This window comes from Parasteatoda tepidariorum, chromosome 10 (genome assembly GCF_982258835.1).
Source record: "Parasteatoda tepidariorum strain Cologne lab strain chromosome 10, Ptep-v5.0, whole genome shotgun sequence".
NCBI lineage: Eukaryota > Metazoa > Arthropoda > Arachnida > Araneae > Theridiidae > Parasteatoda > Parasteatoda tepidariorum.
Window position 1 is genome coordinate 79,734,496 of NC_141764.1, and position 27,244 is coordinate 79,761,739.

The window sequence follows — 27,244 nt, forward strand, 5'->3', positions numbered from 1 at the left end:
GGTGCGTTGTTTATATAACGAGTGCAGCGATTTACTAGAAAAATATAAAAAGCAAATTTATAAATTTAAATGCAATCAGACTGGTGTAAATTTTTTGAACATTTTCTTTGCCATAAACAAGACTCTGGGGGATGTGAACATTATACTATCTTTGCCATCTTTGTTGATTTGTATGAAATATTTCATCGATATCTGCGTCGCTTTGGCATGGGGTTTACTCGTGTCGCATAGAGCTCGTTTGCTAGATGTCGTCGTAGTGACGTGTGATATTGCGACGTCACTTTTGTCTCTAATTTTGTTGTTTGATTCAGCTTCTGAAGTTCAATTAACAATGAAAACATTAAAGGACGAATTAGAAAATGCTTATGAAAAGGCTGTCCTAGATGCGAATGCGAATAAAACTGTTCTGAAATATTTAAAAATTGCTGTGAAAAAAGAATGTCCTAAAATGACCGCAGGAAACATTTTCTATTTCCAGAAAGGGCAGATTTTGACTTTATTGGGAGCTTTTGCAACGTACAGCTTGTTTGTTCTCAATTTCCGCATGGAAGACTTCAGTTTTTGAGTATTAATTTCCCATTACCAAACGTGCATGAAATTCACAACGCAATTTATTTAATGATCAAATTTATAGCATTTGGAACAAATTTCATTTTACCACAACTCCTCATATTTTGTGAATCAGAGAGCCAAATCCGTCGAAAAAGGATATATTTTTCTCTGACTTCATAACTTAAAATATCTTCTACATATCAAACCATTAAAAATGTATCAGGATATGTTATTTCAGATTAAGTATATTTTTTCCTAATTTCGTAACTTACAATATCCTCAACGCATCACACTATTAAAGTTTTATGTTATAATAATTTAGATTAAGATTGTTTTCTCTGACTTCATACTTAAAAATATCTTCTACGCTTCAAACCATTTAAATTGCATCGTTAAGTGCTAATTTAGATTAAGTCTGTTTTTAACTAACTTCCTAGGTAAAAATGTCACCAATGTATCACGCCATTAAAATTGCATCTTAAGGATACGTTAATTTATATTAAGTAAGTTTTTCTCTGACATAATAACTTAAGATATCCTCAACGTATCAAACTATTAAAATTTTATATTAATTTAGATTATGATTGTTTTCTCTGACTTCATAACTTACTATATCTTTTACATTATTACCATTAAAATTGTATCAGCATATATTATTTCAAATTAAGTATGTTTTTCTCTAATTTTGTAACTTAAAATATCCTCTACGTATTAAACTACCAAAGTTTTAAATTAATTTAGAATTAGAATGCTTTCTCTGACTTCATAATTAGAAATATATCTTCTTTTTTCAAACTATTTAAATAGCATCTTTATTTTAATTTAGTTCAAGCTAATTTTCTCTAACGTCATGACTAAAACTAGTATCAATATATCACGCCATTAAAATTACATCTTAAGGACACGTTAATTTAGATTAAGTAAGTTTTTCTCTGACTTCATAACTTATAATATCATCTACGCATCAAGTCATTAAAATTAAATCATAAGGATTTGTTAATTTAGATTAAGTCTGTTCAACTCTGACTTCATAAATATTGTAAATATAAATTTTTAAATATCATCTACTTATCAAATCATTAAAATTGCCTCTTTAGGATATGTTACTTAAGATTAAGTCTGTTTTTGTCGGACTTTATAACTTCAAATATCTCTGCATCAAATCATTAAAATTTCATCTTAATACTCAAAACTCGTACTATTGAATTGGATTAGCTGATTACATATTCAATTATAAACGAAGTAAACTTCTAACTGTGTTTGGAGCATTTTTAACTTACAATTTGATCATTTCTAACTTATGAATGGTTGACAACTCCAAATGATACATTCAATACATTACAGTTTATTTCCTCACATCGAGAGTTTATAATGCATTTTCATTGAGATCGCTTTTAATTTGAATCACATTTTTTTATTTGGACCTGCGTTATTTTGGCTTGGATTTTCTAGAGGACAGAATACATTTGGGCCAGAGATTCTCATAATTAAATTCACACGTTATTTTATAATTTAAGAAAATTTTAAACGTAAGCATAATTATGTTTGTATAAGCTTGAAGATAATTTCTAAAATTGAGTGTTAGTACATATAAATATAGATAATCAAGAACTTATAATTTTGAGAATTATGCAATTATCACTTGTTTCTACTTCTATTTCTAGTAAATATATATTCAGTTTCGTTGAAATAGTGGTATTGTGTGATGCCTAGATTAAATTTCAAAGTACAAGTCTAAATACAAATTATCGCGAACTATAGTGATCTGCAAAGTATTGTAATTTACAGAAGTTTAATAATTAAAATATTTTCGGTTTCATTAAAAAAATGTATATTGTGTAATGCCCATAGATATTAAGTTATAAAGTGTATAAATCAATACAAATCATCACGAACTATTGTAACAGCAATTGAGTTTACTTTGGTTTATACTTCAAATATATACTTTTATGTTTATAAAAAGAAGTCGCATTGTATGTTGACTATATTAAGTTTCAAAATTCATAAATATGAACAATTTCAATACTCAATTAATATTTTGGTGAAAATGAAATGAATCCTGATTTTTCCCTTTAATTGATTTCTTATACATCAAAGAGTTAATGATAGGATATCCGCCAATTATAAACACTGTTTCGCGCGTGTTTTATAATGAATGAAATAAGTAATTCTAGCACATAAAAAAAATTAATCAAGTTTTAAAAAAACATGACTGAGATGAAACATATGAATAGTTTCATTACCATAATTGATATATATTAAGAAATATTAGTATCACGTTATCGCCATTTTAAATTGCACGATTTTTTTTACAGAGACATGCATGGTTTTAGCTTGGCTGTTTTGGTTTATAAATGGACTAGATTTATAGTTATAAATAATTTTAGCATCACAATTGCATCATGGCTCATAATTCTGAATGTTTTTAGCATCACAAGAGCGTTATGTCATTGCTTATAATTCTGAATGTCTTCAACATTATAACTGCATCATGACTTATAATTCTGAATGTTTTCAGCATCATCACAACTGCATCATGGCTTATAATTTTGAATGTTTTTAGCATCACAACTGCATCATGGCTTATAATTCTGAATATTCCTGGCTAATAATTCTGAATTCTGAATTTCAAGGTTTAATTATTACTATCATTATTTTTGTATGTGAGTAAATAATAAAAGTTATTGCCAGTCTATGTATTATGTTATTCACTGTAAGCATGTTTGTAGTAGCTTTAATGATTAGCCTATTCATGCAAAAATTGCCATGCAAATACAGTAAAATTTCGATTATCCGTCTCTTGACTATCCGGTCTCTGCACTACCTACCCTGGTAAAAAAAGGGGGAATCTTAGATAGCTATTAGTAAAACTTGTCGTGGGAAGAGGAGAAATACTAAAGTTATCATCAACTACCACTCTCCTTCTATCAGCCTGTCGACTGCAAAATTTGTAAAACCTGCGTAGTTCGACTCTTTTTAGTCACTGTTTTTCAAATTTTTGCAGTTTATTGATAAACAGCATCAATTATTTATCCTCAAATGTGTATTATATGTTTGAATTATATGGGAAGAAGGAGTAGGAAGCGGAACTTCATCTTATCCTGCTTTTCTATTATCCGGCCTACCTTTCTCCACATTATTCTGGATAGTCGAGAGTTTACTGTAATTTTATTGCTTTACAAACTTAGATTTACAAACTTAGACTTATTAATTTGTTACAAAAAACTTACTATTTCAATGAATAAAAGTTCTTCATTCAATTCAATGCCCCGTGTAGGTCAGTGCAGTATTTCATTTTGTTAAACTTGATTAAAAACTAGATTCGAAATTTCGAAAACCTTTTCTCAAAGAATGACATTTTAACAATATTGAAGTGTAACATCAAATTCTACATTTCCGTTTAAATCTTAAACCACTTTTACTTACATTAACTTAATGTCTAAAACTCTTTAAATTTATGATAATATCAATGATCGAATGATATTGAAATTTCACATGAAATTCTATCATTTGAGTTCAAAATAGTATCTAACATTGTTAACTTAATTACCAAAAATTGTTAAAACAACTATGATAATTAATTAATTATTATAGTAATTTTTTGTTCCCATAGTAACGATTTTTTTTTGGTGTTCTAAAAGCATCAATGTTGAGTGCAGGTTATTATACTACTAAGTCCAAGTATTTTTTAAGTTTAATGTGATAAATAAGTAATTTCCTATTGTAATTCATTTGAGAAGCGTCATTTGAGCAAATATACCATTCCATTGAGTTATTTTCACGAAGTTATATTCGTCAAGTGCTTATCACCAATTCGTCATTGGTTGCTTATATTCGTAGTCTAATATCTAACACGATATCGAAGAAAATTCTCTAAAGCTTGCTTTGATTTTAATAAAGAAAAGCTTATTTGAAACAGTGACGACAAGTTAATCAAAGTCATTGAACAAAAAGCAAACTTATTGTTAGAGATTGAAATGAAAATCAGTGACAATCTTAATGCTAGTGAAGTTTATGAAGCAACAATGCAAGGCTGAATTTGATGAATCGGAAACATATATATAATATTGATCGTTTGCGTCTTTTGGAACAGAAGTTTATAAAATTTGCAAGTTCTGAGATAAAAGATTCTTTATTTGGTGAGAATACTTTGTCAAGAAATTCATTGTTACCTTATCCTAAAATTCAACTTCCTGCTTTTAATAGAGATATTATGAAGGGGTTAAGTGTGACGGAACTATATTTCAAAAATTTGATAAAGATCTCAATTTGAATGAGCATGATAAATTTTCGTATCTATCACAAGCCATGGTAAAAGTAAGCATTGCTAAAGAGTTGATCAAAGGTTTTCCTCCATGTAGACAGGAATTGTGCTTATCAAAAAATTATAGGCCAACTTAAAAGTAGATTTGGAAGAGAGGAGCTATTGATCCAAGTTTATGTGAGAGATCTACTTTCTCTTAATCCTCCAAAAAAATTACAATCGTGCATGCGTTAGAGACTTTAAGCATATCCACAGATAAGTATGTATCCTTGTTGTTCCCCATGATAATGAATGAAGAAAAAATCTGTGGAAGTTCATGTCAATAATGTGTATTTTTAATAATAAAATACTTTATGCTGTTTTAAAATTTTTATTGTGTTGTCGTTTTAAAATCAGGAACTTTTGAAGGCTTTTAATTTGTAATTTAATTTTGAAATAGATTGCTTCTAAAAGTATGATCACATTAAGTTAATTATACTCAATAGTTTTATTAAATTTAGTTTTGATAATTGACCAAACGTTGAAAATTTTTATCAGATCTCGAATTTGCTCAAATAGTCAATAAAGAAGCAAATAGTCATTAATCAAATAGTCAATATCATCATCATATAAGCGATTTTCCCTGATTTTACTCAAACCGTAAATAATTCTTCTTATGTTCATATTTTTAACTAAAGGAGAATTCCGTATTTTAAAAAAAAAACTTCAATGTTAATTGCATCACATTTATGCTTTAAAAGCACATTTTAATTTCAAAAATTTAGTAATTGAGATGATTTTTTTTCATTCACTGCGTACTTAGGTGGCTGAGGAATTTTAGAAATCATCTTGAACATTTGATTTCCTTAAAGTCTTCCTAAAAAAACCGAGGTCATTTGCTCAAGTATAACCGAAAATTTTTTAAAAAAGTTAATACGAAGACGCGTAAAGAACATGCCCTTTGTATGTTACACAAGCTCCGCAATTAAGTATTTTGCATTTGTATGCCCTCAATAGATATAAGAATGAAGAAACCAAAATAAAAGTTTTTAATTCGGTTTTTACACTCTTACATCTATTGCGGGGATAAAAATACGAAATGCAAAAAAACAGAGTTCATATACGAACGATAAACAAAGAACATGCTCTTTACACGTCCTCCAGCAGATCAGGAATAATTCCTGTGGCTGTCTACGTCCATTCCTGGATAAGCTATGGTTCAAGTTATCCACATCTCATTCACGTGAAAGCTAAGATGGACGGCTTTTAGACTTCTACTGGATCTTCCCTAGATGAAATAAGGATGTCTTGTGGACATCCGCCTGGCGACCACTTTGACCTTTGTGGACGTTTGCGATGACGTCTAGTGGACATCTACTGGACTATTTTGTGCTATATGGGTATCCACATACTAATGGTGAAAGTATTCTTAGTGTTTCCATTGATAAAGAGTTCTGTTATGCGCCGCCTGTAACCCATTTCTGTAGTCAATAATCCCGGTGTGAGCAAATAGCTTCAAAATATACACTGGAAACACAAACCCGGAAGTATAAGCAGTAAAAAGCTTGTATTCATAATTGCAATGCTCGAATACACCATTTGAGAGAAGACCGGTTCCATGTCTTGATCCTTCCTTTTCCCTTTTCTCAGTCGTATAAGAATGTACAACGATATTTTCCCCTTTCTTAATATATTTCGTATTTAATTGTCACAAATGTCTTTATTTTTTTATTTATTTATTTTTTTGAAATTTTTTTGACGCTTCCCTTTTATGTTCAATGAAGTTTTCAGTTCCATATAGTTTCCTAACTAAAAAGTTTTTATCTATATGAAAATCAAGACAAAAACTAACGTACTTCTTTCTCCTATGACTCTCCACATACAATGGTTAAAACATCCAAAGTATTGCCATAGGAAGAGAGTTCCGCTCGACGCCAGTTGTAGTCCATTTTGATCTTCAATTTCAGATGCCGGTGCAGATTCGTAGGCAAATTCGTAGGGTTAACGCGCTAGACCAGCGTGGAGGTAGCCAAAACAGTTCCATCCCAATTGGTGATCGAAATGGGCTGCAGGTAGCGTAGAGCAAAACTCTCTACCCATGGCAACACTTCGCATGCTTTCACCATTGCCGTGTGAAGAGTCATAGGAGAAGGAAGTACGTTGGTTTCTGTCTTGATTTTCAAATAGATTAAAAAATTTTAAGTTAGGAAACTATATGGAACTGAAATCTACATTGAACATAGTTCCAAAATAAAACACCTAGGTAATCCAAGGTCCAAAATAAACACCAAGGTTTAAAAATTATTTGTGACAATTAAATACGAAAAATATCAAGAAAGGGGAAAATATCGTAGTGCATTCCTGTTCAAGAAGAGGAGGAGAGGGAAGGGTCAAACCATGGAACCGGTCCTCTCCCCAGGTGACGCATTCGAGCGCTGCAATTGCGAATATTATTCTTTCCCGTAGTAAAAGAAGAGTTGAAGTGAAATGAACTTTTTCCCTCACATTCTTGTTTCCATAGCAACAATTACCAAAACTTTAACTGGTCTCTTTTATAATGGAGTGTTTTAATAGATAGATAGTTATTTTTAATATTTTCTTAACCGTTTTAAAATGGATCTACTTTTTCAAGCAATTTCATATTATAGACGACACCATTTTGAAAAATGCGCTGATACTTGTACACAAATATTAGATGAAAAACCATATGACGAAGTATGAAGAGGAATAAGTACTTCAACATTGTTTAAGTTTATTAAAAGGCATATTTGTAATAATGATGAAACACAATAACAATTCATTCCAATATATATACATGTGTTAAAGTGTATGTTTTGAATAGAGAATTAAAATTAGGTTTTTATTATTATTAACTGTGAAATAAAATTATTATATGAAATGATATGATTTCGGCTTCCCTTATTTTAAGGAAATAAATTCTTGCTAAGCTATTTGTTGATGTTATCAAACACAAAAGAGAATAAAAAAATAGCTGTGAATTTACAGAGTTAAAAGTTCTTTAATTCAAATTGAATTATTGATATGATTTCACCAATTCATTACTATTTTATTAAACAGGTAAAGTGTCATTATAAATAAAAACAAGCTCTTTCAGTAGCAATTTTTTAGAGAAGCATCATTGAAAAAATATTTCCCAAATTGAAAATTTTATTGCCATTTCATGAAAAATCTTTTTTCTTTCATTCATCATCATTTCATTCATTTTTCATTTAAAATTGTAACCTACATTACATAAATTTTAACTTTTTGTTTTGTTTTATATTTTGTGAAAAAAAATCTGAAGTTTTTTAAAAAGCAGAAGTTGTAAAATGTTTTATGTTACCTAAAGCTTGTGTAGTATTTTCCAATAAGTTTTTTATTGGCTGTCGGGGAGGGGGCGATCATAGGTCATTCTCAATCGGCCTTTGGGAAGCAGTTAGTGCATTCCTAAGCCATTCAAAATCTGAATTTATCTCATGATTTGTAAACTGTAAAAAACTTACAAAGGTTTTACTTATGCCTTATCAGTCTTGAATATTGGTTTCAATATTATATATCTATATATACACAGTACAAAGTCCCATATTTGAACCTCTGTTTAACTGTTCTATGAATATTGATGATTCTGAATATTATTAGTTTTTGAAAAGAATACTGACAAAGAAGTTTTTTCTCTTTAAATTATGAATGTTTTCATTAAAGAAATCTACTCAGTTCTGTTCTGCTGTTGTTTTATACGATTATTTTACTTTCAGAATTTAACTCCAAAATGATCATCAGATAAAAAAAAAATTATGCTCCTTTTATCTGATTAGCTCTATTGCCATTTAATGGGAGGAAAAAGGACAAAAACGTGTCTTTATTCATGAAAGACAAAGTTTAAATTATCTTTTGGTCACTTTTATTTATTTATTTTTGATATATAAAAACTATCATATCAAAAATTCTTTAGTTAATCAAACTTAATTCGACCTAATAACAAAATGTTTTACGAAATTGACATCTGGTGTCATTCATTTTTTTTTTAAATCCAAATAATGCATGTTTTGATGTTTGTTTGTTTTAAAAACCTATTATTTGGAAAAATTGGGTTTGCCAGCGTCACGCCAATTTCGGATAAAGATTTTCAACTATATAGATATATATATTTCAATTAAGAATTTTAATTTTACCTTTTTTTATTTATTTATAAATTTCAAAATATTGTTACTAGTTCATTTCTAGTACATTTTATAGACTTTGTCTTTTTATATCATTGTTGTAATTGTAGGCAGCATGGACACTGAAAATGAAAGCACTCTCTCAACAAGTTTATGTTGATGATTTGGAAACTGATGAAGAAGGAATTGCAGATATTATCATGGATGAAAATTCTATAGCCCAAATGGCACGACCTGGAACTTCATTGAAAAATCCTAATACTTCAAAGGGAACAAGTCAGGCATACAGGTTAATATTTTTTATGTTATCTTTATTTCATTCTTATTAACTAATCAAATTTTAGTTTTATTTGATTGCAGATAAAGCTTATAATTATTTATTTTCCAACAGTTAATTGCTAAAAGTTGTACATATTTTATTTCAAGTTCTTTTGATTTGTTTTCAGATTACTCAAATCTTGAAATCAATCTTATATGTTTTTCTTTCTAATTGCTGTTTTTTTTCTTTTTCGTTTTGATCTAATAAACAAAAAATTTTCTTTGGCATTATTATGAAATTTCTGTTTCACTGGCCCATATCCCCTCAATCAGTCCTAACTATGTGTATAAAAGGTTTGTTATTTATTTTTTTAAACATGAAATTGAAGAAATGAAGCACTTCTAGAATAAATAATAAAATTTCTAGGGTCAGCCTGGCCCACCTAAACTTCTACCAGCTTATGATTATTTATAGTGAAAATGTGATTATTCACCATATTTTGTTTTAAAAAATGTTTACTTGCTCAATGGTCTGTTTAGTCACTGCGGGACTTATATTTTAAGAAAATGTTTGATGTAATATGAAAAGCTCAGATTTTGAATTTTGATGTCTTAAAAAATTCTTCATAATGCTCTTAAAATAGCAACAAAAAAAACCCTCCATAATTGAACAAGAATTTCAATCTGAATTATATTTCTTTCCTAAATGTATATAGAAATTGTGTATTATTCAAAATCAAGTTGTAATTTTCTTTGAAGTTTGAGGTATATGTTGAATTGGGAACATATGGTGGAAAATGGAAATATTTAGAGCTACAATTTAAAAAGCAAATAAATAAATAAAAAAGAATGACCCATTATTAAAATGTCCTAAATTGTAAAAAAAAAGCAAATACTCTAAATTGTAATATGTAATAAATTCCTGTTAATGAATGAAACATTCCAAAAGATTCTCTGAAAGGGAAATATGGTCCAAAATTGTAAATGTTTTCAAAATCTGGGCCTTTATTAAGTGAACTTTTAGAATATTATTTAAGAACTACTTTGATAAACTATTGTTTAGACCAGTTACACAATCTGGGCGACCCTTGTCTGGAGTCATACGTCCTGGAACACAATCCGGCAGGCCTGGTACTATGGAACAAGCCATACGTACCCGTACAGCTTACACTTCTAGACCTATAACGAGTTCATCTGGTAGATTTGTCCGTTTGGGAACAGTAAGTTTCATAATAATTATTTTAATTATTTATAATACATTTCAAAATTATATATTAAAACTGCTAAAATATTTAATTTAAACAAGGCGTGAATAAAAAAATGATAAAGTAAAAGCTTTAGTTTGTCTATGGGAAATTGAGAGCTGTAGATTTAATAATTATTTCGTGGAATGTAAATAATTATAAAAGTGGTTTAAAAAAACATTGCGTAATCGTCTAAAACTAAGCATATTTATATGGAAGTCTTTAAATTTGATATCTACTTGAATAGCAGTTCAAACAATTGCTTCTGGATAATGGTCATCTTTGTTTTGCTTTATTTGAAAAGAAGATGGAGTTTGATCGCTATTGCGCTAGCTTAGAACGAATTGTTTCGCCATATCATCTTTATCGAAATAATTACTTGTTGTTATTCTCTACTTTTCTATGATGTATCAAATATTTTATTTAAGACACCACTGCTATCAATGCGATAGACATTTCACATTTATTCAGAAAAATAGGATCTGAAAGATTTTGGATTCGACAATAGCGCAAATCTTTAAATCTTAAAACTGAAGTATTCAGACCAACGATTTTATCTAGGAATCCATTTTATGATTAGTAAATATTATCTAACTATAAAAAATTAAAATTTCAAATTTACTGCATACTATAATTGAACTTTTTTTTAATGGCCGGCATCGAACTTATCGTTCTTTGCTATGGAAGGTGCCGGAAGTATTGCTCATTTTACATTGCCTGGTCAGCACCTTGTGACGAAAGTCACAGAAGCGAGCAACATTACCTATGCCACACTTCCACAGATACTCATTCATAGGGTGGGCCACATTCACACACCAGAGCTTAACACACAGAGAGAAACTTCCATGCCCTGAGCGGGATTCAAACCTGGAACCGTTCGTTCTTCTAACTGCTCGACCACCCGGTGGAAGAATAATTGAACTAATACTATACTATCTTTTATTTTATTTTTTAAGCAAAGTTTTAAATTTATGTATCATTTTTTTGTTGAAGATTTTGTCATATATCTAATGTTTTTCATTGTATATAGGCATCAATGCTGTCTCAACCTGATGGTCCTTTTATAAATTTTGCAAGACTTAATATAGCAAAATATGCATCACAGCCCCAAGTAGCAAAGTACTTATTTGAGTATGCTTACTACCACGATAATGATATAAGACAGGTAACTTAACTTTTGTTAATTTATTAAAATGCATAATGTATTAACTTATATTTTTATTTTTAGTTAATGAATTTATTTTATAAATTTATCCTAACTGCAATAAATAGTTAGCTCTGGCTGTAGTTGGTTTTGACAAAGTTGCTTATTTGATTTATTATCCATCAAAAGTACAATTGAAATAATTAGAATATATTGTACTAAACATTTTAATAGCAAATTCCTCACAATACCAAATGAACATGTAAGAGACAAAATTAAACCCTCTCTCACTTGAATAATGTGGGTCTATTATACTTACATACTGTCTTGATTTTTGACTATTAAGATTTTAATCTCAAATTACTTATAATTCTACTTAATTAAAAACATGGATCAGCTGGTATACGGAGACGGCTTGTAGTATCAAATAATTTGATACATATAGTCAGACTTGGATATCACAAAATTACAATTAAGATACTAAAAATGTAATGATATCGACAATTCAGGATATCTAAATTTGTATATAATTGTATTGTAAAAATATTATGTATTTACATCAAACCATGTAAATATAATTGGATTTTTATGGTTTGATTATTTCATCTGTTTATTCTTTTCTTCTGATTTCTCTCTCAATGCTGTAACTCCTTGTATTTCCGATACTTTTAATTACCATTTGCATGCAGTAGAGGTGAGTTTGTATTAATGCATCAAATATTTCATAATTAGTACTTAAAAGTGCCAAGTACTTTAAATGATTGCACGATGAACTAAACAAGTTCAACTGATATCAAATGCTAAGTTCATTCAAACAGAGTCATGTAAAAAAAATCCAATGAAAATAACATAATTCATATCCAATAAAATAACATAACCAATGAAAATAACAGTATTTAACATCTAGATGGTAGCAACCACTTAAAAATTATGCTTCTGAATTACTATAGGTAACCAAATCCATTTGCTGCACCCATTACCCATATCGATTTGCTAATAAGTACACATTAAAGAAAAAGAACTTCATTTTCTAAAGAACTTTCTTCAAAATCTATTTTTTATAGACCTTTGAACAAATTTTAACTCTTTTTAACAAAGAAAATTAAGAAAAGTTTTCCTCTCTGAGAAAACCAAGTACTATAAAATATGAGTTTTTGAACTTAGCATTGATTTTTTAGCATATAGCAAATTTTTAATCTGTAGAGACCATAATCGATTATTTTGAGGATTATGTGGTTGTTTCGAAACAAAACAGTTTCTCACCATAAAAGGAAACTTTGCCGTCTGCATGCTATGAGAGAATTATGTCATTTTATTTCAATCCTCTTCTTTTAATGGCAAACAATATTCCCTGCTTTTTTGTTACTTTAAATTCTTTCCTCCCATTTGCATAAGTTTCCATAAAATGTTATGTTATTAAGTATTAGACTCAAAAATTTTAGTTTTATGCATACATTATCATAAAATACTAATTATATGAGAGTTTATAGACTAACAACAAGATAGTGTAAAAACAAAATCTATAAAAATAAAAAATTTTATTAAAGATCTGTTTATTCAAGATAGTTGTTTAGATTAGGATGGTTGTTTTCAACACTGAAATATTAATTATTTTCCTTTTTAGTTAATTTCAGATTTTTGTATCATTAGTGCAAAAATATTTTATTATCTGTACAATATTAAACACTTTAAGTTTGGTTATTAAATGAAATGAAATCTCTTATGAAAGTTAGCTTATTTTACTTCTGAAGTATGTTTTTATGTGAAAATACTATGATTCTATATAGGAAGAATAATACCACTACTTTCAAAAAAGACCTAAGTATTTTTGTAATAATGCTTTAAACATTTTTTAGATATTCTATTACTATGTTTTGAATTTTCCATGATATTAATCAGCTGTATTTTTTAAGAGACACTATTCAGCAGCGGATTTGTTTCCTAATACATAACTGTTAAATTTTTGTACTTAAAGAATTTTTTTATAATTTTAAGAAATTTTATTTCAAAAATTAATTTAAAATTTTCAGGCATTAGATATAGCTGCTCAAGCCACTCAAGCTTGCAAGTTTGAGGATTGGTGGTGGAAGTTTCAACTTGGAAAGTGTTATTACAGGTATTTAACTTACTTTTTATAATTTAATCTTTCATGAAGAAATAGTCTATAATAATAATGGTAATTATTAGAATAAAAGTATCACAAGTTATTTTGAATTTAAAATTTACGTATACCTTTTTCAAAAAGATTTGTTTGGAGTTATTGTGAAGAAGATTTCAGAAATGTACGAGCTAATATTTTACATTTAGATTGCTTATTACACGTTTTATTAGAAAGTAATGTTTAAAAGTGATAAAATAATAGATCTTTTGAGTAAGGGATTTTATAAATGGCGCAATTAAAATAAAGTTAATAATCCAGATTTTAAACAGTAGATCCTTGTTCTGTAAATTAAATTTCTACTTGATATTACATATGTTATTGTATTTATTACTTTATCTATTACTTCTTATCCTCTTAGTGCACTTAAGGCCTGAAGCATATTATCTTCATCTATTACTCACTCTTCCTCTATTATTTCATCTTCTTAGTTTAAAGACATTGCCAAATTCTTCAAAATAATCAATGATGATTTATATGTTATTGTTACCTACTTTTTATTAAATATTAATTAGACTGAAGATAATAATTAAAGCTAAAAATAACAATAATTAAAAAAACAGTTTGAAGCTAAATTTGTCAAAATAAATGTTTTAAATTTTTAAAATATTTACAATTTTATTCAATAACTAATTAGCCATGTAGTTTTTTAGAATTTGACAAATGAGTATTTAAAAATGTTTCGACCCTATACTTTTGATGCTATTCCTTATATCTTTCAATTTTATTATACTGTGTAATATATTGAATTTTATTATAAAATTTGTTCTCTGAAGAGTATTTTTTGAGAAATAGTCCATTATTTTGATTCCTTGTTCTGTAAATCACTTGAGTTTGTCATTGTCATTTACATACTATTTCATTCATGATTTGTCATAAATTTTTTTAAAGTTATCTTTGAAACCTGTATGAATAACTAAATAAAATTTGTTTATAATTTTATACTCCAAAACTGGTGTTCTTATTAAGATTTTAACTGAAATTAATAGTGATGATTTATGTTTTGCTACGCTTTGTCAAATGTTGATATTAATTAAACTGAATTTTAAAAAGAATAATAATCATAATAAATTTTTAAAGCTATGAATTTTTTAAAATACATGTCTTAGTTTTTAAAATATTGGAAGCTTCTTTAAATAACTAATTTCCAGCATATATTGTCTAATTAGTATTTAAAACTGTCTTGATATTTTATGTTAATCCATAGTGACAGTATACCTTTCAATTCAGTTATTTTCATTAATAAGAATTTTGTAGTAAACTATTTCTGTGATTTGAATTTTTTAAAATTAAAATAAGAAAGATGTATTGCGATTAAATTATCTCCTTGAGAAAATACCCATTTTCTAATGAATCGTTGTAAAAACATTTTTCATAAAAAGTAGCGCCCAAGCACATTGTTAAAACATTTAAGCCTACAAAAATATGATTTATAAAAATATTCTGGCCAATTTTGTTTTTTAATTAAGTGGTTATTCTGATATGTGACTTTACAAAATATATTGAGATTTAATTATGATAATGTTTTATTGTTTTATAACATTAGGTTTGGAATGTTTCGTGATGCTGAAAAACAGTTCAAATCTGCAATTAAACAACAAGACATGATAGATTCATTTTTATGGTTAGGAAAAGTATGTGATATTAATGGTTTTTGTTTTTATTTTCAATCAAGTTCAGTTTAAACATTCTTTTGAGTTTCGTTGTTTTATTGAAGGAGATATTTTTTTAAAAATAAAAAATAGAAATAGGCTTACCTTATTTCTTTAATAGGCCATTTAGTTCTAGCAATGGTATATTTAAAAAAAAAATTTGTATTTAGATTGATTTAAAAACTGAAATTAATTTAGCTTATGAGATAAAATTAGTTTGAGCTTAAACACCATTTTTTATTCAGTTATGAGTATGTTTACTGCCCCTGTCGGCAGCTATTGAAAAGGTGGAAATTTGATAATTTTTATGTAATAAAATAACTTTTTAAGTACCACAAACTGTGAAAGGAATTTTGGAAGAAATGTTTGGCTGAAGGGGTTTTACCCAGTGTCTTAATCAGAGTCAATTTCTTTTATTCTGAATCCTGACTTAGCCAGATTCTGAGTATAGAAAAGAAATTTTTTAAGAATAATTAATTTAATTATGTAGAGCCATCATAAAACTGTTGTTACAAGGATTTTTTCTTAAACGTCTTGAAAATAATTTTATTGATGGTGTCAAAATTGTTCCGAATATGAATGTTTACACTCCGTTTGGAGGAGTTTAAAAAATCCTGTTTTATGCAATCTATTTTATAATCAATACTATAATCAATACCATCTAATAAGAAATGAAGTGTAAGAATGTTTAATCCGTCTTACTGTGAATCACTCAACCAATTGAGCAAAGAGGCTAGAGCAATATAAGGCAACAGATAAATGAAAAATTGTGACTATAGACTAATAGAAATTGTTACTATGCAATTGAATAATCTCAACCTCCAAATGTTTCTATATGCATCAGCAAAATTGTTTATCATGTGTCTGATCTTCTTCATTTTTTGGGTTGCATCCATTTTATCAACACAAATCTTTGATAGTGAGAATATTGTAAATTGATTAATTGCTTTAAAAAAAAGGCACAAGTTAAATTACAAAATTTTCAGTTTTCTAGTGTCAAATTAGTTATCTAAAATAAATGGTAAGTCATTTTTCAACAATTTGTAGTTTATTTGTCTGAATTACAGATCTCATTCTTGACAATTTTGATAGACTTTGACTTAATGAGTACACTGATTCAATAAGGCAATTTATTATTTTTTTTTTTTGTTTGTTATAAATAAACATAATTGTATTCATTTTGTGCATGCTGGTTTATTACATTGTCTGTGCACGTTTTTTGCATGTTTTCACTAATTTATTAGTTCCAAGAATAAAACGTGTGTTCTGAATTAACTGCCTGAGCTTCTACATGGTGCGTAGCGTTTTTAAAAAGTGCTTAAAGGTGCTTCTTGTCGATTTTCATTATTTAAAAGCACTTAAAGGTGCTTTTTTCATTGGGAATTTTTAAAAAGTGTTTAATTTTCCCTTTTCAAAAATGAGATTTTTTTTCTTCACCATGTCGATTTTTGCCACATATTATACAAAAGCGTGCTTTTCACGTTGTTCTATTCAACGTTTTCACAATTTATTTCGGCGTACCGTTGGGCCATAGCATGTGAAAGCGCCAATCATTTTACATGTTTAATGAAATGCGAGTCGGTATGTATGTCTACTGAGCTCGGTTCGGTGAGATTGTTGCCTTCTTATGTACAACTCTGCTGCATTTTGCAAGATGTTATCAATTTCAGACTTCATTTTACACCCTCTGATATCAAACCTTAAAATCTCTCGATTATTTTATAATGGCTAATATAATCAAGAAAAGATTTCTTTGTCAGAAACTAGTTATTTTATCATGATCATATAAAGTCTTTGAAAATTATTTTGCATTTTGTTAATGTATATAGTGCTTAAAAATATTTTTTGAGTGCTTAAGAAGTACTTAAAAGGTGCTTATTTTTTGTTGAAATATTTGGCTGCGCACCCTGTTCTAAGAAATAATTTATATTGCAAAAAATTAACTGTTCTTATAAATGTAATTGTGATATGAAAATTAAGCATTGTTAAATATGTATAAAAAATGTAGTCATTATTAAAACAGATTTTATTTTGTCTCCCATCTTTCCATTAAGTATATAAAAAAAAATTTATCTTTCAGGTATATGTGGCCTTAGACCAACCCTTGGCAGCACTTGATATGTACAAGCAAGGTTTAGAAAAATTTCCAGAAGAAACCTATCTTATGGTACATACAGCTAGAATTTATGAGGTAATGTAATGCATAAGAGAAAATAGATATTAAGTAGTCTTTTATTTACAAGGCGTTTTAATGTCAGAAAATGTTTTTTTAGGGATTGAATGACTTAGATCTCGCTGTTAAGTACTACAGAGATGTTTTGAGTTATGAAGCCATTGATGTGGAAGCCATTGCATGCATTGCTGCTCATCATTTCTACAATGATCAGCCTGAGGTTGCTCTGAGATATTATAGGTTGATTTGCAAAGATATATTTTTTTTAAATACTTGTTTACTAACGTAACTTTGATAAATTAGAATTTTCGTCAGATGGGGTATTGTAGTTTTCCCCAAAATGGCCTGACCTGTTGAGCTGTTACACTTAAGGCCACTATTGGTGATATTTTAGGCTGTTATAGCTATTGAAAAATGATAAAAACTTTGGATAATTGTTTTTTATAAAGTTCTTGGTCTTTCTGCCTCAGGAGTTAAGGCTAGACATCATTTTATCAAAAATATCAACTGATGGATACAAATATTAACATATAGATAAAATTTTATATTCAGTTGACAAGAGAAAACTTTAAATTGTTTTTCTGTGGTTGCTAGTCTTTCTGTATCAGAAGTTCAAATGGGGCATCATTTTGTTTCCACAAAAATTTTATTAAGTTATATCGTTATTAATAATGGATAAGAATATTGACATATGGATAAAATTTTTATTAACGGTAAACAATAGAAAAAAGGTAAAAACTTTGGATAAGTGTTTTTTAGAAAGTTATTGATCATTCTGCCTCAGGAGTTCTGGCTTGCAATCACTTGCCATGATAAAAGTTTATACAGTTGTATTGTTTATAAAAATGTTGACCAATAGATAAAAATTTCGACTGATGAATAAAATTGTAAATCCAGTAGGCAAAAATATCTTTTCATTTTTAATTAATAATTATTATTTTTTTTTGAAAAAAAAGAGCACATCTTTCTTTTTAAAGAATAACATTATCTTAAAGATACAATATCTCAGCATTCCCGGAATTTTTCTGTGCATTAAGAATCAATTATCTTATTCTCTGTGTTTGATATTTTATACCAAATTTTTGTTTCCTCATTTTGTTTCCACTTTTGTCAGATTCAACCAAGAGGGTCAGAGCGGTTAAAGCTCTACTATTTTGAAAACTATGACATGAATTTGGCAATGTGGTCAACATTGGTCATTCATTGTATTTACTTCCCAGCGTTTTGGTACCCATGAATCTGAAGCTAGTTGGGTTTTTAAAGCTTCCACCGGGGATCGAGCCATAATCCTTCTATCTTAACCACTACTATAGGGGTTTATTTTTATTTCATCTGAAGCTAAATTGGTTATCTAAACATCATTAAAAATTTAGAAAAGTAATACAACCAACTCAAGGTTCTGCTGAAATTTGCTTAGGCTAATTAAAAATGAAAAAATTTCATTTTTCTTCTTGTGTTTTAAATTTACAAATTAAAGAATACTAATATATTTATAGAGATAATAAAAATTCATTAAAATAGCTGAAAAGAAATTATTTTATTAATTATTTAATGTTCTCTTTCAGGAGATTATTACAAATGGGAGTGTGTAATAGTGAATTATATAACAATTTAGCCTTGTGTTGTTTTTACTCACAACAGCATGATATGGCTGTTATGTGCTTTGAAAGAGCACTTTCACTTGCTACTGATGAAACTTTACCAGATGTTTGGTACAACATTGGTCATTTAGCATTGGTGAGTGTAAATTATTATTTCTGTTTGTTTCTCCTGCTTTTACTGTGTACAAAAAATTATTATACTATGAATTTCTTTAAAAAAAATTTTTCTTCTCTGAAATAAAATTTAAAAAAAATAATAATTTGAAAATATGAAGTTTTGAAAATATTTTTTGAACATATTTTATTTATTATAAGAAAATAACTTTTTGTATTTTATAAAATAATAAAAAGAGTTATTTTTAATTTTTTTTTATGTTACATCAATAATGTGTAATTTTATAGTTGACATATTTATTGTTAACTAATGTTTTATTGTTTATTTTTATTTTCACACTTAAAATACTTGATAAAATACTATGTTTTATGATTATATTTTTAAAAAACAGCTTAGATTTTAATAATTATTTCAAACATTTGAAAGCAATTCTTTGCTTTGTCTTATGATTTTCAGAAAACTTACAAATTGTTTTATTGCTCTAATAAGCCAATTTAGAAATAATTAATGAGCATAACTTATATAGTACAGTACAGAACCCATTATCCGGTAATCAGAAAACCGAAGAACCGGAGCGAAATTCGATAAATTTTCCCGCCATTTTTTTTAAAGATTTTAGGATTTTTCTTTCTTTTTTGAAAGATGTTTACCTTACCATAATTTTGGAAATAATCATTGGTGTATTATTTCATCGTTTTTTCTTCTTTCTAAGATTATTTCCACATATTTTTTTTTTTTAGTTGGGCTTAACAATTAAAAAAACGGTTTTTTGTAGCGATCCAGAAAATCGGAAAAATCAGTTATCCGGAATAGCAATGGTCCCGATTGTTCCGGATAATCGGTTCCCTACTGTATTAATTTTATAAAATCCAAAAAATTCTATGAAGTTAAGTTTGGTTGTACGCCAATTTACTTTCTTAGTTTTTAAGGCTGATGTGTTTACTGTTCTACATGAGCATGGCCAAAATTTTCAATTATCGGGGTCATTCAGTATTAAATTTTCACTGTACGATGTCCGTAAATATGTGCATACTTTATGAAAAGGGTGCGAAAAAAAATTTTATATTTAATTTTTTGCTTATTATTTTTTTAAAGAAATGTAATTTAAAGTTAAGCATTAAGTATAAAGTAATTCTACATTAAATAAAGCTTCTTCCCTTTATTAAAAAATTTAATTCATTCTAAATATATATTAAACTAAGTACATATTTTTATTTCCCATAATTGTTAACTATTACTTCAAATGGTTTGAATTATATATCTATTATTTTCTGTAATTTAGAAACTGAAATACTCAATTTCTCACAGCATGCTATGTTTTTCAACTGAGAAAGGAAAAAAAAATCTTAATTAGTTTGCACCCAACAATGATTTCTTCAAAAATAAATAACAGATTAAATTAATATCCTTTCCTCAAACAAAAAATGGTATTTATGTATGTTTGTTATACTTGCTATTAAAGTAATCTGCTATGATTAAATCTAAAATTAAAACATAGGTAATTTTATTTATGTAATTTTATTAAAACTTATGTATCAATTTTTATGCCAGATGCATGGATCTAATTAATAACTTTCATTATTTATCATTTTCTATAAAAAAAATTACTCTAGTTAGACCATCTATGATTATAATGGGATTCCCATAGGGTCGCTAATCCCGCAAAAAAGAGAGAGAGAGAAAAAAAATTTTGAATATTAAATTTTATGCCCTAAATCCTGCAACAAACCTGGCAAATAACTTAGCTCTCTCTCTCTAACTCTCTTTAACTATACCCAAGTAACCAAAGAGGCTCAAAGTAATACATAATAATGATAATAGTAAATAATATTTTTTTCATATATTTTACTGTAATTTTCTGTAAAACTTCGTCTGAAACATGGTTAAATTTTCTTAGATTTTATTAAAATTGTAATATAAATTTGTTCAAAAGATCCTTTCTTTATTAATTAGTTGTTTAATTTTTTTCTTAAATATAACCACATTTGAAATTCAATCTGCTTATTTAGCTTTTTATAATTTAATTTGAATAATTAGGTTTCCTATATAATTAACTTTGGTTCTTAATTACATATAAGATATAATATTGTATGATGGCTTTATGACTAATGGGACTTTTAATAAACTATATTATATTTGGAGCTTTACAATTTTCTGTATATCATTACATTTTTTTGTCTAGAGAAATTATATTCTTAATGATATTCTTTAAAAGTAAGTTTCATGGCTTATGGATTTAAAAATAGATATTTTTCTTATGACATATTGCTCTGTATAGTAAAAAATGTGATCTGTATAACAGAAGTTGGAAACTGAAAAATTTGGAAAAATCAGTTAATTTTGTTTCTGAAATTAAGTGTAAATCCTCTTATTAGTAATTCTTCTACATAAAATAGATTTTGAAACATTCTTCAATTGAAATTTTATAATTACAATTTGTTTAAAATAATTTCTTTTTATAATAATTTCTCTTTTAAATAAATTTATTTCTTCATTTTTTTAAAGTATAGATTTAGCGATATATTAAAAAAAAATCTTATTCAATTTTCAGGGAATTGGTGACAAAAGTCTTGCAACTCAGTGCCTTAGACTTGCATTAGTTGCAAACAATGATCATGCTGAATCTTATAACAACCTTGGTGTTATTGAAGGAACCAAAGGAAACTTAGACCAGGTTTGTTAGTTTTTATAAATACTACTCTTTCACAAAATGATGGCAATCCTGAAATGTTACTATTATGTAAAAGCATTTCTTTGCATTACTTAATGCATTTCTTTTGAAGTGTTTCTCAAAATATAGTAAACATTTCAAAGTTTATTTTTAAAATGAAGAAAAATTTGAAGAAACAAGCGTGAAATAAATTAATTTTCAGGATATTATGAAATATTTGTAACAATTCCATATTTATTAAAAAAAATAATTTAAAAAATGCACATGAGGCATTTTTAACTTGCTTATTGCCATTGCTTATATTTAGTTGACTTGTGACCAGTGGTAGCCATTGATTTTGTTCTGTTCTATTATAGTTGAAAAGTTACTGTAAAAGTTTCTTCTTACCATCTGTTTTTGATTTTAAATGATTATCTTTCTTGTATTGAAGTTTTGTTTTCTGTTTTATTAGTAAATGTTTAAGTGCAATGTTATATCTCATTAAATCAAAATTTCGAACAAAAGTTTTCTTAATGGTCAAAACAATTTTGAAACTAATGTAAAACTGAACTTAAATTGTAGGAAATTTTTGATTAAAACTTCTTTTATAAGCGTTAAATATTTTTCATAGATTAATAATTTTACAAATTTCTTTTAAATCTTTCTTAATCAAATTGATAGACATAGATTTTGTATGTATCATGCTTTTACTATAAAAATTAATCAAAACAAACTTGAAATCCTTAAATTGATGAAAAATGGGTCTGGTTCTTGCAATTTGGATTTTTCATTGAGGAGTTTTAGAGTGTCATTCATGAATTGATTTTTGTTTAGTTATTAGATAAATTAAAATTTTTACTTTTATACTGAATTAACCCCAGTTTACAATTTAGAAAAGGACCTTGTGTATCTACCACTACAAAAATACAATCCCAATTTACTAGTATATAAGACATGTTAACTCGATTCTATGTCGGGGTACCTTTTCAAAGATGAAGGTTAACATTGCCGATATCTTATTACCACCACATTGATGACCCGGACGTGATGTGAACATGCCTACCTTGGCAGTAACGTCCACTTCGATCTGAACACACCTACTTCGATGGATGATCCACATTGAACAGTTGACTTGCTACTTGTGACTGCGACATTATCTACCTCCTCACACTGTTGTTACTCAGTCTCATACACACGTAACGCACAACGTATACGCACAACTACTAAAGACAACACAGGAGCGACCACGATCGTGAACTTAATACAGCTCTCACCATAAAAAAAGTACGGTGATCTTAATACAGCTCTCCTGGTTTCTCGCAAGACAGCAATGAATCAACTAGTGGTATCCGTTCATCCATTTCTATCACAAATATAATTCTGGTGGGGGAGTACTGTAGTGTATCTTCCACTACAAAAATACAATCCCAATTTACTAGTATATAAGACATGTTAACTCGATTCTATGTTGGGGTATCTTTTCATAGATGAAGGTTAACATTGTCAATATCTACTACATCCACAGACCTTTTTTCTTTAACTGTTTACAAGATTAAAATATTAATTTCAATAGCTCTGAAAGTGATTCCATTAAATAATTAATGATCATGATGCTATGCCTACACTTAAACTTTCAGTGTATGCATAACAACATAAAACAAATTCATTGTAATATAGGTTTGCTGATATGCTGTATGTTAATTTTTTTTTTCTCTTAAAGGCTAAGGCATTTTTTGTAGCTGCAGCAAATCTTGGTCAACATTTATTTGAGCCCCATTTTAACCAAGCTCTTCTTTCAGAAAAGGTATGTAGATATATTTTTTTTCTTTTATCAAGTACTCTAAATGTCTACTATCAATTGACTGCTAGGGTATGGTTTCGATGAAATGTTATGTAAAAATGTTATGAAATTACAAACAAATCAGAGCCAAATTTTTACTGTCAAAGTGAGAATGCATAAATGTGTGAATATCAGAATCCTGTTAAATCCTAAACACTAAATAATTTAACTTTATTACATCCTGAACATTACATGTAAAAATATTTATAAAGCAAAATACTAATTGCTTAATAATACAATTGGAGATCCGATTTGACTAAAGATAAACATGATTTAACTGTGTTCAACATAATCCCTTCAGGAACTGCTGAAATGTATAATTTGAAACTTTTGGCAGTGTGTGATGTAGCTTCATTAAACGCAAATTTGTATTGTGATATGGTATTGAAAATGCTCTCGTAAATCTTGAAAGATTCTGGCAGATAATATGCTATCAAAAATTTAACTAGATGATATAATTCTTCTTAACAAAAACATATCACTCTGCATGTATCACTCTTTTGCAATAAAAGATTAATTCTTTAAAATTATTTTTTGAAAAAATTTTAACTGATTTTTGAACTATAACAAGATTGGAAAACTACATAGTTTTAAGTCTTGATTATTATGCTAATATGACATGGGCATGACACAAGTAAAATTTTGAACAATCCGAATTCAGCTATAAAAACCAACAATACTATATTTATAAATTAGTGTCAGTTATGCTTTGTATTATGCATGGAAATGTATCCTACCCTGATTTGTCTGCTTTTTCAACATCTGTCTCCTTGGATACTGTGGTTTCTTTTTACTTATTTTGTCTGCAGTTGTGTTTTTTCTTGTTTCATTGCATCATTTTTACTTTCAAAAATATTTTTCACTTCAGTTTTTTTTTCTTCGTGTGATTATTCATTTCAAATAACTTCTATATTAATTTTCAAATTGCGAAAGGGTTTTAAAAAATCTACCAAGTTCTGTAGGTGTTAACCAAAGATTTTCCCTAAACATTTAAAGTGGTAGCAAAATTTATGCAAGTTCTATTTGGTTTAAAAGGATTTTGAATGCCACCTAGACTTCATAAGTGAATTGAGATGTTTTTAAAAGCTGGTAAAGTTTTAGAAACATTTGATTATTTAAGTTTTATTTGACTATCACTTCTGGAACTTCTATGAAAGCTGGAACTTCTATGAATTAAATTTATTTACTAGGCAAGACTGTACATCATTTCTTAAACTATGTTTTTAGAACAAGGAGAAAGTGCAATGAAAAAGGAAAAAAATATGAATTTTCTTTATTATAAATTTTCTTTTTTTATCTCCTCAATTTCCATGTGACATGTCCCTAAAAATGTCCCATTATCCATAGATTTTTGAAGATTAATGAATTTTTTTTTTTTTTTTTTGAACACTGTAATAATAGAAAAAAAAATAACAAAGGTAACATAAGAAATTCATTTGGATTGGCACAAGACTGGTATAAAAAAATCAAATGCTTCCTTTAAAGTGAAAAATAGAGATCTAAATCGTCAATGTTCATCATAAATTTAAATAAAGCACGCTTAAAAGAAGAATATATTTTGATGTTTTGCAAATGGAATGGTAATTTATTATATAATTTAGGTGCTAAGTAAAAAAACTGTTTTCGTGAAATTTCTTTTATAAAGTGGGGAATCTCATATATTTCAGTTGGTCTCCTTTCAGACACATTAGTTTTTAATTTGCATATTAATTTATTTTTGTGTAAATAAAGTAAAATACAAAAAAATACATTATGGCGAAATGGTAATAGGTTAATTCTTGTATATATATTGGTAGTAGTTATACTTGAATTATTTATATTTAGAGAATTAATAATCTTGAAGCATTTATTCTGAACTGAGATTAAAGGAAGTAGATTAGTTTTATATTCACCACCATATATTATTGCACCATAATTTTAATAAAACCAGTAGTAGAATAAAACCAGAAGTAATAGAGTGCTTTCACGAAATTAAAATAAATTTTATTCTTAAGATGATAAAATTTAACTAAAACAAAACGCAATTTTTTAACTAAATTGTTAATATGTGTTTAGATGTTACAGATTGTAGAATATAGCATTGACAATTTTCATTAGTACTTTTACAGGAGAGAGAGTGAAATTTTAAATTTAAGTTAAATTTTGATTTTCTTAAACAGAAATAAATATATATTAAGTTTTATTTAGATTTAAATTTAAGTCATTTACTGTAAACCATTTTGAAATTACGCGTAAATCAGATTCAATTTGAAAAATTAGTTGATTTAAATCAGTGCAAGAATACAAAATTATGAAATTATCAGCATATGTTATTATTTTACCAAAAAGTTTGAGTTGACAAAAGTCATTAATGAATATAATATACAATTAGGGTCCTAGAATAGATCCTTTAGGAACACCACAGTTTGAAAAAATATAATTACTAAAATTACTTCGGATTTTAACTCTGTGTTCTCTGTTTGAAAGGTATGAAATAAACCAATTTAAAATAATTCCTCTGAAACCAGCAATCAGAATTTATCAACAATATTCTTAATTAATCAATAATATTCTTAATTAATCAATAATATTCTTAATTAATATATAAATTTATTTAATTAATATTTCAATTTCAACTTACTGTTTTGTCCTTAGATATGTTTTTCTGTTTGTTGCAGAAAAACAAAATAATAATAAATTAAACTCATTTGATTCTGCCAATTTTTGTTGATTATTGAAATTATACATTATTTAATTAGAGAGTTGACCTATTTCATTGAAGAGTTATGTATAATATTATTTCAGGTAGGAGATCTGCAAAATGCACATTTTATGGTTCAAAAATCGTTGGAAGCCTATCCAGAACACACAGATTCTAATGACTTGTTCAAGCGAATAAAGAGTTTATTTACAACCCTATAATGTGATTCAGAGCCATCCTATATAAGCAACCGTCCAAAGAAAATTGTATTTGTAGAAAATATTTATTTAAATTTCATTTTGTGTAAATAGTAAAATAAATCTTAATTTTGTAAATCTTCATTCTAAAATATATTCTGAATTATTCTGTTATAATGTGTAATAAAACAATCAGATAAAACATATCATAATAAAACAATCAGATCAAATTATCAAAGCACAAAACTCATTATAAAATTTACTGTTTATTTTTAGGTATAATGACAATGCTTTTAAAAATTTCATTCATCAATGCTGGTTTGATGTTTAGAAGATCCTTCTTTGGCATATATAATGTTTCCCAAGGTGAAAACAGTGTTTGGTGCATTCTATTTTATTTTAAAACTGTTGTTAACAACTGACCCAATTTTGGGTTTATGGCTACTAATGTTCAATTCTGTAGCCTTGTAATTTGGATCTCAATCTGGAAGATAAAGGAACTTCTCGATTAAGTGTTGGGAGAAATTTGCCTTCATAGAGGGTTTTTGAGGGAACTAACCCGTATTTGCGTTACATG

General features: G+C 27.6%; 1 protein-coding gene across 1 annotated transcript; it reads left to right on the forward strand.

Moving 5' to 3' along the window:
* Positions 1 to 7,262: 7,262 nt before the first annotated feature.
* On the forward strand, positions 7,263 to 26,811 carry BBS8 (tetratricopeptide repeat protein 8). Its single transcript, XM_016057515.4, has 12 exons — positions 7,263 to 7,510; positions 9,066 to 9,244; positions 10,277 to 10,433; positions 11,488 to 11,622; positions 13,632 to 13,717; positions 15,306 to 15,393; positions 17,492 to 17,602; positions 17,685 to 17,824; positions 19,150 to 19,321; positions 21,852 to 21,974; positions 23,671 to 23,754; positions 26,575 to 26,811. Exons 1-12 carry the CDS (start codon positions 7,409 to 7,411, stop codon positions 26,689 to 26,691), a joined length of 1,494 nt encoding a protein of 497 aa, XP_015913001.1. The 5' UTR covers positions 7,263 to 7,408; the 3' UTR covers positions 26,692 to 26,811.
* The last annotated feature ends 433 nt before the right edge of the window (positions 26,812 to 27,244 follow it).

What these genes read in the sequence shown, in the direction of transcription:
- BBS8 (XM_016057515.4), top strand. Translation starts at nt 7,409, where the DNA reads ATGGATCTACTTTTTCAAGCAATTTCATATTATAGACGACACCATTTT. An exon ending in GTTGCTCTGAGATATTATAG is followed by an intron (nt 17,825 to 19,149) that starts GTTGATTTGCAA and finishes GTTCTCTTTCAG; the next exon opens with GAGATTATTACAAATGGGAG. An exon ending in ACATTGGTCATTTAGCATTG is followed by an intron (nt 19,322 to 21,851) that starts GTGAGTGTAAAT and finishes TTCAATTTTCAG; the next exon opens with GGAATTGGTGACAAAAGTCT.